The sequence below is a fragment of the Lactuca saligna genome, chromosome 6 (assembly GCF_052625555.1).
Source record: "Lactuca saligna cultivar CGN05327 chromosome 6, ASM5262555v1, whole genome shotgun sequence".
Lineage (NCBI taxonomy): Eukaryota > Viridiplantae > Streptophyta > Magnoliopsida > Asterales > Asteraceae > Lactuca > Lactuca saligna.
The window spans coordinates 138,499,500-138,512,378 of NC_136422.1; the positions used below are offsets into that span (position 1 = coordinate 138,499,500).

Genomic DNA, 12,879 nt, shown 5'->3' on the forward strand with positions numbered 1-12,879 from the left:
CTAAGACATTATTATTATTTTCTTTTGTGGTTAATACCTTATTTTTTATGGTATGGAAAAAGTCATAGTAACTAAAAGGTCAATTAACAATTAGTTATTATGGTTAATATACGTCATATCCAATTTCGAAAAGAACTAATAAACATTTATAATTTCTCAACTACATTTCTATAAGCCAATTCTTCTAAAATTTATTTTAATGCAATTTGTAAAATTATAGAATGACATTCATTATGTCGAAATCGAAACAAATATAAATAAAATAAGGTTTGTAGGACCACACATTGGAGAAGAAATCCAATATTCGTTTGAAGTTGAAACTACTGACGAATATATGATAACCATTAGAAAAAAAACAAAAAAACATAAAGAATTGTTACATAAAAATGAATATATCGAATATTATGAGAAAATAATTATTTTAAAAACATTATTTTATAAATCATATGCATAGAAAATAAAATTGTAAAGAAGATCTGAACAAGTTATACAAAAATTCATATTTTTAATTGTACATAATAAACAATCAAATGAAAGGATTAAATGTTAAAACAAAAAAACAAAAGAAAATCATAACTTAAAAAAAAAAAAAAGAACCCTTTAAAATAAAATTAAAATATATGTAAACATGAAATTTCAGATGTCAAAATTATAAGTTGTAATCTTCTAAAGAATCAAAACGTTAAAAGAAATAAAATGGTGGATGGTTTGTCAAAAGAGAAGAGTAGAGACTATTTCTGTAAAATTAGATTGTTTGTGAATAAAGGAAAAGAGTGTAGGGGTCATTTTTGTAAATAGAGCCATCGTCGACAATTGTATATAAAAACAAAAAATGGAGTTATTTCTTCCGTTTTGGTCAAGAACCTGCTTGGTCAGAAACGCGTCTACGAAAATTCATATTTGGGTTTTTATTTATTTATTTATTTTGAATTTATATAAAGTAAACTATTAATGCATAATTATCTATAATCTATAATACAGATGATAAAAATTAAATATAAATGATTTCCATCCATCTTGTAATTTAAAATTTTATTTTGAATTTATATAAACCAAACTATTAAATGCATACTTATCTATAATATTGTATACATGTGATAAAAGTTCAATATAAGTTATCTCCATCCATGTTGTAATTTAAAATTCAAGTTTAATAATTATTAAAAGGTAAAATAGTGGTTATATATATTCTTATTCAAGTCAATGGAGCCAAGCGTTACACACTAGGATCGGAATCTGTCTCGCGTTGTGACTCCTCCGCCACTTATCGCCACCTACTACCACCCTGTCATATCTCTCTCCGCCGCCGGTAATTCCATTACAGTTGGAAGAAGTATTTATATAACCACATCGAGTTACGCGGTTATATTGCATAGATATATACAGTCAGAGTTAGAGAGTTGAGAGAGAGAGAGAGAGAAAGAGAGATCGGAGAATGGCGTCGAAGAAGTTCATTGTAGAGGTGGAGCCGGCGATTGAGGCGAAGGATGGAAAGCCGTCGATGGGGCCTGTCTACCGTAGTGTGTTTGCTAAAGATGGTTTTCCGCCTCCAATCGATGGTTTAGATTCATGTTGGGACGTTTTCCGGTGAGTGTTTGTTTAGATCTGTAACTTAACTTTTTGCTTGTTTCAACTATCTGTTTGTGAAAACTGCTGTATATTTTGGATTATATTAGCCAGATTAAAGTGTTGTTGAGATTTGGAATTGGAATAACTGCTTTTTTACATTCAACTTAGAGCAGATTTCCTCCGTTTCCGTTTCCGGTTCCGATTATAATTCCGTTTGCTTAACTTGCGTTGCGATTGGTGAACTGAGTTGACTTCGTTCACATATAATTATTAATTGCACAATCTGATCTCATCATCTTTGAAATAAGGAGCAGTTCCGATTATGTTTGACTTTTATTTTGTTTTTAGTTTTTTTGTCGGTTTAATTCCTGCTAGCAATTCATTGATAACTATGTTTTCAGTTGCGTGTGGCATCTTCTTCGAGTAATTGACTTTTGTTTCTGAATGACCTAGAGTTGGGTCATTCAAGTTAAACTTTGATTTGGACGATCACTAATCTCTATGCTAAACCTTGTTTTTTATATATAAATCATAAGACAAACTTCGCAAATTCCATTTGTTTGAGAACAGTTGATGTTCAATTTAGGAAGTTCTCAAATCTAAGATGATTAATATCTTGTTGAGAGTTTGTGACATCGATATCCACATAAATTTCTGCCATCTGCTCTTGATCTTGATATGCTCTGATTCCTCTTTTATGTCTATCTCCCCTCATACGGGAATGGGACAAACTTACCTTCCATCTCACAATTTCAAATACAAATAGTAATAGATACAAGAATCCGAAACCATTGTAGCAGCAATCCAATATAACTATAAAAGTGTATGAAAAGATTGTTACTTTGGAAATTGTTAATCTATATCTCCTTTTCGCATCTCTTAAAATGTTTATTTGGTTATGTTACAGCCTCTCAGTGGAAAAATACCCCAATAACCCAATGCTTGGTACCCGTGAATTTGTAGATGGAAAGGTACAATGATGCATACTAATACTACACATAACACTTTAACATTTACACTCCCTCTTTCTCTTTGATTTCATTTTAACCATGTTTATATATCACATTGTTAATTCCACAGCATGGAAAATATGTGTGGTTGACTTACAAACAAGTATATGACAAGGTGATACGCGTTGGAAATGCCATCCGTGCATGTGGTGTTGAGCCTGTAAGTAACATCATACAATTATAATATATATATGTTATGTTTTCCTTCTTTGGTTTTGACCCTTTGCTTTCCTTTTGTGTTTTATAACTTCAACATTCTTCAAGAGTGTATGATCAATGCTATTCTTACCATTTTCTTTTCACATTGCAAGAATTTTACTTTTTCATCATCTTGAAAAACTAATTATACATTTTTTAATGATGTAGGGAGGAAGGTGTGGGATCTATGGTGCCAATTGTGCTGAATGGGTTATGAGCATGGAGGCTTGTAATGCTCATGGGTTATACTGTGTACCTTTATATGATACCTTAGGTCATGGTGCAGTAGAATTCATCATTTGTCATGCTGAGGTTACACTTGCTTTTGTAGAAGCTAAAAAGATCCCTGAGGTAATCCAATCAGTTATATTCATTTTATTATCTTATATGTATAAAAATAAAACTAAAGTTAACTGAATCTTTTAGCATAAAGTTAAAATTTTTTCCTAGAAATAAATTTGTTTTTATCATTTAGGTGCTAAAAACATTTCCGAAAGCTGGAGAGTATCTAAAAAGTAAGTTACTCATCATGTCTAGTTTCTTGAACACAATCATAAAGAATTAAAGGTACTAATTTATATGTTTTTCTTAAGCAATTGTGAGCTTTGGCAAAGTTACCCCTGAACAAAAAGAACAATGTGAAGGTTTTGGTGTAGCAATACATTCATGGGAGGAGTTTTTGTCATTGGTATGCTCTTATATCTCTTAAATTGCAATATTAAATATTGGGTTTTGTGTAAATGTGAAATGTAATTCAATTTTGATTTTTGATACCCTTTTATCTTATTTACAGGGTGATGATAAACAGTTTGAGCTCCCACTGAAGAAGAAAAGTGACATCTGTACAATAATGTACACTAGTGGGACAACTGGTGATCCAAAAGGTGTTTTAATTTCAAATAACAGCATTGTGACACTTATAGCTGGTGTTCATCGTCTACTAGGGAGTGTAGATGCATCAGTGAGTTCCCACTTAGTTCTTTATTATATTGAATAAAACGTTGAATTCTTTTCTTTGTGTATAATAAAATAAAACTTTGAAGCTTTTAGTGTATATTGAATGAAACTTTGAGCTTTATATGGAATAAAGATTTGAACTTTGCAATGTATATCGAATAAAGTTTTTACCTTTTTGATGTATATCAAGTTTTCAAAGGAAACGGGTTGCCATTTTATAATAAACATGACAAAAGGATTACTAATTTCTGGCTTATTTTATACTTAACAATGATAAATGTATATATATTTTTTTCAGTTGGATTCAAATGATGTTTATCTCTCGTTTCTACCCTTGGCACATATATTTGATCGGGTGATTGAAGAATGTTTTATCAATCATGGAGCATCTATAGGATTTTGGCGTGGGGTAAGATGATTACTAATTTTATTTGTAATTATATTTTATTTTATATGAATCATATCATAATTTGGATTATTATATATAAAGGATGTTAAATTGCTGATTGAAGACATAGGGGAGCTAAAACCTACCATTTTCTGTGCTGTTCCTCGTGTCTTGGATAGGATTTATTCAGGTATTTTGGTGTGAGTTAATTATTTTGCAAATCACAAAAAAAAAATATATAATTTTCCCTTATTTAATTAATGAATTGAATTCCTTCTGTTTTTATTAGGTTTGCAACAGAAGATTTCTTCAGGGGGTTTTCTCAAAAGCAAATTGTTTAGTCTAGCTTATGCATAGTAAGTATTATTTTTATCATTTGAAGCAAGGTTTACTAAATAGTAAATACTTTTAAAATTTTTTTTTCACAAAATAATTTGCATACTAAACTTGTGCAGCAAGTTACGTAATATGAAGGGAGGGAAAAAACATCCAGAGGCATCTCCATTAAGTGACAAAATTGTCTTCAGCAAGGTGTGTGACATTCACATGACATCATCTTATATATCTTCAACTTGACTTTTAAACACAAGGGTAAAATCGTCATTTTTCATTTGTGGCAGATAAAACAAGGGTTAGGAGGTAATGTACGCATTATTCTCTCAGGAGCTGCACCACTAGCTCCACACGTAGAAGCTTTCCTAAAAGTAGTAACATGTTCTCATGTCCTTCAAGGATACGGTAATTATTCTATTCCTTATAAACTTTTTTGTTTTTTTTTAAAATCATTTAATTTTTTTAATTTATATTTTTTAATTAATAATACACAGGCCTAACTGAAACCTGTGCTGGATCATTCGTGTCACTACCAAACGAAATGGAAATGGTGGGCACTGTGGGCCCACCCGTACCCAATTTGGATGCCCGTTTGGAATCTGTTCCTGAAATGAATTATGACGCGCTTTCAAGTAAACCACAAGGAGAGATATGTATTCGAGGAGATGTTCTATTTGCTGGCTATTATAAAAGAGAAGACCTCACAGCAGAAGTCCTTGTTGATGGCTGGTTCCATACAGGTTTTATATAATTTACAAAAAAAAAATGAAAAAAGAAAAAAGAAAATCTTAACTTATACTATTATTTTATGGTTTAGGTGATATTGGTGAGTGGCAACCTGATGGAAGCATGAAAATTATTGATCGCAAGAAAAATATATTCAAGCTCTCACAAGGAGAATATGTTGCTGTTGAAAATCTTGAGAATGTATTTGGACTTGTTTCTGATCTTGATTCGGTAATACTCTTGCAATTTCAACTTATTTACCTAAAATGCCATGTAAGATGTTATTTAATTTATGGTTGGTGTTTTTTAGATATGGATCTATGGGAACAGCTTTGAGTCTTGTCTTGTTGCTGTTGCGAATCCAAATAAGCAAGCAATTGAACATTATGCTGAAACGCATAACATTTCTGGGGATTTTGAAGCTTTATGTGAAAATCCCAAAATTAAAGAATATGTTTTGGGAGAGCTCACTAAAGTCGGAAAAGAAAACAAGGTTCTTTTTTTTTTTTTTTTAATTAATTAATGATTAACTATTTTACCACTTATCTGCTTCCATGAATTAATCTTTTATTTTAATTTTGTAGTTGAAAGGTTTTGAATTTGTGAAAGCGATCCACCTTGACCCTGTTCCTTTTGACATGGAGCGTGACCTTTTGACCCCGACATTCAAGAAGAAAAGACCCCAGTTGCTCAAATACTATCAGGTAAAATATAAAGAAATAAAATATAAGTTTTACGGAATAAACGTGTATTTTTTTTTTTTCTGATGAAATTACTTTATTTTTGCAGAGTGTAATTGATAACATGTACCAGAAAATTAACAACAGGTGAATTGCTTGGTAAAGAATATGGTGTCTCCTCATCTTCTTTAGCGTTTATTTTATATGTTTATGTTTCAAGTGTATTTTCTTTTGAATTATGTGATTGTACAGCTTTGGTGTGTTATATTTTGAGATGATTTGTAAGCCCACATTGAAGTCGAATTTTATTATGCTTTTTTTTTTTTTTTTTTTTTTTTTAAATAATATCTATCAATAATTGCATGGAGCTCTTGTATAACAAAAGAAAATTTGATTTTTAATGTATAATCAAATAAGAGATGTATTTGTTTCATAATTCAATTAGACTTGAAATATAGAAAGAGATAATATATATACATGTCTTCAATGCTTTCATAATTCAATCTTGAATACACACCATCACTCTGAACATTTTATTGCATGAAAACAAAAAGATAGATCAAGTATAGCTGAAGGAAACAATTTTAATTAATCTCAACCCTATCTAAAATATAGTTTATTTTACACCATTTTAGATGACCTCCGACATATGTAGAAATAAGAAGCTGAGAATGGGTGAAACAAGGAGAGAGTTAACTCAAAGCGAGAAAGAGGATGAGCACTTCTTTTAAATCATATATTTATAATTGATATGATTTTCAGATTATAAATACATGACTCATAAATCTTGTGTCTAGAAATATGTAAGTGAAAACCAAATGCGATGTGTTAAATTATACAAAACAAAAACACAAATGTGTTTCACAATCTATATATTCATATTGAATTTGCCAAATCTACAACACAAAATTAAACGCTAAGCTAGAAGTTCTCACATCAACACTTCTACTACCAGGTGAAGAAAGAAAGTTTCTTGATAAGAAATTCCTTCAGGCCTTTCGTCGAGCACTTAGTGTGCTCTATAAAACAGGCAAGCAACGTTAATCAGATGACTACATATAGATATCTTTTTGGCAAGAGTGATGAGTAAACGATGAAAATAAGACATTTCGTCAAGCAGTAGGTATGCTATATGATACTACCTCCGTCCCAAATTAATTGTCCACATTTGACTTTGAAAGTCTTTATTCTTCAACTTTGACCTTAAATATTTTTCTTTTTGATAGATACTACTTGATGCAAAATATATGAATGGATTGTAGCCCTGTCGAAAATACCCGATACCCGAATTACCCGCCCGATTTTTTCGGGTATCGGGTAAATCAGGTCGGGTAAATCGGGTATCGGGTAAATTATTCCGGGTAATCGGGTTACCCGATTTTTTTCGGATCGGGTAAAGGGTACATTTTTTGGGTTTCGGGTATACCCGAATTACCCAAATTATTTTAAAAATTCCTTTTTTTGTAGAGCTTGTACTATATAACAGTCATTTGATCACGCTTAAACTAACTATGATTATTGTAAAACATAAATATATTTATTATATCAATAAGACACTAACAATATTAAAAGTAATTTTTATATATCATCACGTTTTTTAAAACTTAACTATTTTCTAGATTATAGTTTTTATTGCAACTAACAAACTTATTATCTTGACGAAACTTCAAAACATGACAAAACTTATGGCTACATTTATCTTAATCATTTTAAACTTTTAAATTAAGATCTTTAGGTATTTATTTTTTTAACATCTTATTAGATTAGATTAAGTTGTTAAAAAATTACTTGATATCTCATGTATTATTGACTAAAAAATCTTAATGTTCAAAGTTTGAGTAACTTCGTTTATGTCTGGTTTGTTTATATAAACAAGACTATTAAAGCACGATGTATTTGTTTAATTAAATTTATTTTCAGGTGAAATTAAAAAAAAAAATTATATATTTCGGGTAATACCCGAATTACCTAAACCCGACCCGATACCCGAATTACCCAAACCCGAATTACCCGAATTTAGTTTGGGTAGGGTAACGGGTAATTTTTCTAACATGAAAAACCCGAAACCCGAAAAAATTACCCGTTCAACACCCCTAATGGATTGTATTTTAAATATCTTTTCATTGTTATAAGTTTTATCAAGTAAGATATAACAAGAATAAAAATATTTAAGATCAAAGTTGTAGAAAAAAAACTTTAAAAGTCAAACGTGGACAGTTAATTTGGAACGGAGAGAGTATATATTCTCTGAAAGATATTTATAAATCTTGCTTTATTTGTTATGCGAGCCGATATGGGCCAAGACCATTTGTAGTCTTTATCAAAAAAATCCTTTCAAAAGTCATTACATTTATTTTTTCTCAGAAAAGCATTTATACATTATTTTTTCCATTTAAGCTGTTATTTACCTATTAACATAGGTTAGGAAATTATAAATATATACATGATCTAGCCCTATTGGTAAAGTGTCTAGTTGAAATCAATCCACTTAAAAACAGAAAATAGTCCGAAAGAGTCTAATGTGATACAATATCTTATTTTGGTTGGAAGTTATGGTAGGCATCTATAACATGCTAAATAGTTTTAGTAGTTAAATAATGGTTGAAATGAAAAATATTCAAATTATTAGTGTTTTTTTTTGCCAAAAATATATTTACTAATGACTTTTAAAGTGAAAGACAGAAAATATAATGGTTTTTATGAAATTCGTCCTATATTATATTATAAAAGCAAAACAAATAATGAGTAACATAATGTATATATTCATATAGAAACTTAAGGTTTTGCCAAATGTACACCACAAAACACACCAGAAACACTTTTAAAAAGCTAACTTGTAGTAAAAACAAACAACCCTAATCTATCTTTCCCATTCTATGCTAATAATATTAAAGAGGATGAGAAAGAGGATGAGCACTTCTTTTAAATCCTCTCTTCACTCCTTTCTTCCTCCATTCTTACACACCTTTAAATAACCACAATTAAAAATCCACTTCTTCTTGTACTCCTAAACAAATCTTTTTTTTCAAAAAAACTTGATCTTGATTTTGTAATCTTGAATTATGCCAATGTGTAGCTTGAAACCGATACTTCTGCAGGTGAAGAAGAATGGATGTACACAAACTCTATGCTTTTGCCAGCTGGCAATGAGCTAACCCATGTTGGGAACCCGTAGGACCCACTTACACTCTTGGCTAGGCCCCACAATGGACCATAGAGCTTGGAGACTGATAGGTTAAGGTTCTTGATTGTTTTCTCTGATTTGTTTGTTACTATAGTTGAGTATCTGTAGTATGTTTTCCCATTTGATACCCATGAAGTTGTAGTCTTTTGTTCAATTGCAATTGGAGCTGAAAACAAAGCCAGAATCTTGAATCAGATTTCTTCTAAAATCAGTAAAAAGAGAACTAAAACTTTCTTCTAAAGGATCTTTAGTCGTTTTTCTTTGAAAAAATTACAAATTTTGATCATACGTTGATGACGACATAAATTTTCTGATCTGGGTAATCTTCATTTCACCATTTTACCACAAATTATTAAGAAAAGATCAAGATTTTCATCTAGAAAGATTCAGATTTACCTGAAAATGGAGTTTCTTTTACTGGATTAGGCTTCGGTTGAACAGCGATAGGCTTAGCAACAGGAATTTCAACTACAAACAACATCAAACACATTCAATAAAAAAAAACACACCAAAAACACAAAATTCCCCCAAATTTTATAACATACCAGGAAGCAATTGATTATACCCGTTATGCCCCCCATGTAACCTAGCCAAAATACCAAGAAGAGGGGCATTATTATACGTAGCAGGCTCAGTCTGTTCATAATTATCTCTTTGATCCGCAAAGTTATCATACGCATCAGGTCCACCAACAATGGCGCCAGTCAACAGATTCGGGTCACTCGCTTTTCTACTAAACCACGTCGCATAACCACCTCTACAGCTTACAAACGACGGGTTCACTTTGACTGAAACAATCGACGAACCTCTATGATGAACTTGTTGTGGGTAATTGCTTCCATACCCAACCATGTAACTCGTCGCTCTCGGATTATCACCAAGTATGTAATCAACCTAAAAAAAAACGTAAAATTCCGAAGCTTTTAGACGATTTTCATGGTTATAATCGAGTTCAAGAAGAAAATCGGGAAAATTTCTCATTTCGTTACCTGAGATTTAGCGAATGAGAGTAGTTCCGACGGCGCGACGGCGCCGGAGGAACAATGTAGGTTTTTCCCGGCGGAGGTGAGGTAATCGGAGTAGACGGTGAGGAGGAACGACGCACTTGTGACGAATTGCAGGTTGTTCCATCGTTGCCGGAAAATTAATCCGCCGGGAGTTGTCTGAACGTTTTGACTACTTTTCCCGAGACACGAACACATGAAAAATTCAGCTTTTTCTTGATACTTTCCGAACACCGGAGCATTTCCACCGGCGTTACCTGCCATTAGAAACTTGGCGACGAGGGTTTGAACGCCGGCGTACTTGACATCCCACCCGAACTCCGTCATGGCCCACCCAGTCCCGCCTAGAACGTCGCCGTTTTTACCAAGGTAATCTAAGTAGTACTCATTGCTTGTTGCCTTGTACATCCAAGCAGCTGCCCAAAGCAATTCATCCTGCCCGGATTCAAATATAGAAGGGTAAATATGTAATTTCGACAAGCATTGGTAAAACAGTTAAGATTGGTTGTTGGGGGAGATTGTAATTACGTACAGCGTATCCACTGACGGATCGGTAGTACTTCTGGGCCACCGTGATGCTACTGTCGTATTTACCCCTGTATTTGTCCGCAAAATCGAAAAGCTGACGAAAATAAAGTTGCAATTAGCGACAAAACATAGGGGTAAAAACGGAAATGACAAAAGTTGCAACTATACGGTTATATTATACCTAACATTTTATTTACCCAACATGTGCGCCGATTAACTTTGCATTTAAAATTACACAAATGCCCCTACTTTATATCTATGTACCCTATGCATTACTTATTGTACATCTAGAGAGTGGAATAAAGACTATACTATGTTAGGCCTGCCACCCTATGCTATTGCTAACTTAAACCGCCAACAACCTGCCAGACAATAAAGTTATCAACCGTAACTGTTTTCACACACCAACCGCTTTACTAACATGCACCAATATTCTCTAACGTACGCTTTTGCCATGGTGTCCGTTTAAATTGTTGACACACATGTGACATGACTACAAAAATACTTCATGTGCACATTAAATGTCACTATAATTCATATTATACATCAATGCATAATAAGTTGTACTTTAAGCTTACAAAAATACTTCGTGGCAACATTGAATTGTCATTTATAGTTCATGCATTAAAAAGTTGTATTTAACCTTACAAAAATGCTTCATGTGAACATTAAAATTTCATTTATAGTTGAATACTATGTATTAAAAAAATTGTACTTTAAGCTTATCTAACCTGGTAGGCATGGGTGAGAAGCTCCCGCGAGTACGCAGGGTTTGAGCGGCGGAAGATGATGGAGGCGGCTGCCATAGCGGCGGCAGTCTCTCCAGCTAGATCAGAGCCAGGGTTATTTTGGTCAATTCTGTACGCATTTCGAGAAGTCGTCATGTCCTCCGGTCTTTGCCAACAGTAGTGATCTGTGTTACCATCTCCAACCTATAACACAATATCAATTAACACATTTAACACATAGACATTATATATCAACATCTAATTATTAGTACTAAATCTCATGCAAATTAATTTCGTGGTTATAAAGGCACAACTAAGTATAAATTTGTGGGTCATATTGAAAGAGACCCACAAACTTATACTTAATACTAAACATTAACTTTAATACTAAACATTAATTTTAAGTTAACACTTAAATCCATACATATTAATTTTTATTATAAGTGTTGTATTTATTATTTTTTATAATTAAAACAGGACCCACAAAATCAATATTTATATTCGAAATCGAATATTGTTTCGGCTCTTCCATGTCATTTTCCATCATGAATGTCATTTCCTCAAAGGATTTTTACTTTCTAAATCATCATACTTAATACTCACTAACATTTTTTTTAATAAAAATTACAACAAAAGGGTACCTCTCCATATAGAACATGAGGTTCAGGGTGAGCTTTAATGAGGTAATCAGTGCCCCATTTCACAGCATCCATGGCATGACTAAGCTCACCACTCGCACCCATTTGATTCCCGTATTCCATTATACTCCATGACATCATCGTCACTGTAAACGCCATTGGAAGCCCAAACTTCACGTTGTCCCCTGCATCATAATACCCTCCCACCAGATCCACCTTCAAAATCATAAAATTCAAATCAGTTTCAAGTTATCAACATACCCAAATGGGGAGTTCGAAAATTTCGGGTTTAATTTCAAAAAATAGATGAAAATTTACAAGTGGGATTACCCCATTTGCTTTGCCATCGAAGAGCCCTGAATTTCCTCTCCATTTAACTCTTTGATTACCGGGTAGATAACCGGATCTCTGAGCTTCAAAGAAGAGAATGCTTTTGCTTAGAGCTTCTCCGTAATCATGTCCTCTTGCTAAAGCCAAAGGTAAAACTCCCATAATAAGAAACAGAGTGGATGCCATTGAACAGAATCCCACCAATTTCCCCATCGACAAAACCAGTTTTAATTGGGTTTTTTTTTTTTTTGCTTTTTTGTGTTTGTACACAAAATCGAAGAAACGGGGTAGCTCTAATGGCAATGCTGGTATGAATCACCAAGTTTTAGAGGGAGAAAAGGGTGAGAGATGGCGAAGGAGAGTTGGGGAAGAAGATGGAGGAAAAGGGTTGGTATATATGCAGGAGATGGATGGGAAGATGCCAAAAGTTTGAGATTAATAAATGTGTTTTCTGCTATTAAAAAATAAAAAATAAATGTGTTTTCTTCGATTACATCTTTATTTTAAATGTAATAAGAAATAATTGTTGGACAATTTTGAAGAATGAAAGGTTTTTCTGAGTATGAACAGGTGAGCAAAAGAGAGCAACGCATGTGAGTTTGTTGG

At 32.6% G+C, this 12,879-nt stretch overlaps 2 protein-coding genes across 2 annotated transcripts; one reads left to right on the top strand and one right to left on the bottom strand.

Annotated features, from left to right (window-relative positions):
• The first annotated feature begins 1,198 nt into the window (after positions 1 to 1,198).
• On the top strand, positions 1,199 to 6,188 carry LOC144999989 (long chain acyl-CoA synthetase 4-like). Its single transcript, XM_078959131.1, has 17 exons — positions 1,199 to 1,587; positions 2,477 to 2,540; positions 2,650 to 2,739; positions 2,946 to 3,128; positions 3,253 to 3,292; positions 3,371 to 3,465; positions 3,571 to 3,738; positions 4,033 to 4,143; positions 4,225 to 4,312; positions 4,412 to 4,478; positions 4,578 to 4,653; positions 4,743 to 4,860; positions 4,950 to 5,195; positions 5,273 to 5,412; positions 5,492 to 5,674; positions 5,766 to 5,885; positions 5,971 to 6,188. The coding sequence occupies exons 1-17, from the start codon at positions 1,436 to 1,438 to the stop codon at positions 6,010 to 6,012; spliced, it is 1,983 nt and encodes a 660-aa protein (XP_078815257.1). The 5' UTR covers positions 1,199 to 1,435; the 3' UTR covers positions 6,013 to 6,188.
• Positions 6,189 to 8,600: 2,412 nt separating this feature from the next.
• On the bottom strand, positions 8,601 to 12,663 carry LOC145000675 (endoglucanase 6-like). The gene is made up of 8 exons (XM_078959941.1): positions 12,274 to 12,663; positions 11,947 to 12,159; positions 11,309 to 11,509; positions 10,582 to 10,671; positions 10,035 to 10,484; positions 9,591 to 9,939; positions 9,442 to 9,513; positions 8,601 to 9,211 (listed from the first exon to the last, which is right to left on the bottom strand). The coding sequence occupies exons 1-8, from the start codon at positions 12,484 to 12,486 to the stop codon at positions 8,922 to 8,924; spliced, it is 1,878 nt and encodes a 625-aa protein (XP_078816067.1). The 5' UTR covers positions 12,487 to 12,663; the 3' UTR covers positions 8,601 to 8,921.
• Positions 12,664 to 12,879: the final 216 nt, after the last annotated feature.

Bases quoted from the DNA above. Each gene is read 5' to 3' on its own strand.
- LOC144999989 (XM_078959131.1), top strand. From the start codon at position 1,436: ATGGCGTCGAAGAAGTTCATTGTAGAGGTGGAGCCGGCGATTGAGGCG. The intron at 2,541-2,649 runs GTACAATGATGC...TTAATTCCACAG, and splicing joins GTGAATTTGTAGATGGAAAG to CATGGAAAATATGTGTGGTT. The intron at 3,739-4,032 runs GTGAGTTCCCAC...TATTTTTTTCAG, and splicing joins TAGGGAGTGTAGATGCATCA to TTGGATTCAAATGATGTTTA.
- LOC145000675 (XM_078959941.1), bottom strand. From the start codon at position 12,486: ATGGGGAAATTGGTGGGATTCTGTTCAATGGCATCCACTCTGTTTCTT. The intron at 12,160-12,273 runs GTAATCCCACTT...ATGATTTTGAAG, and splicing joins TCGATGGCAAAGCAAATGGG to GTGGATCTGGTGGGAGGGTA. The intron at 9,514-9,590 runs GTATGTTATAAA...TGTTGTTTGTAG, and splicing joins GTATAATCAATTGCTTCCTG to TTGAAATTCCTGTTGCTAAG.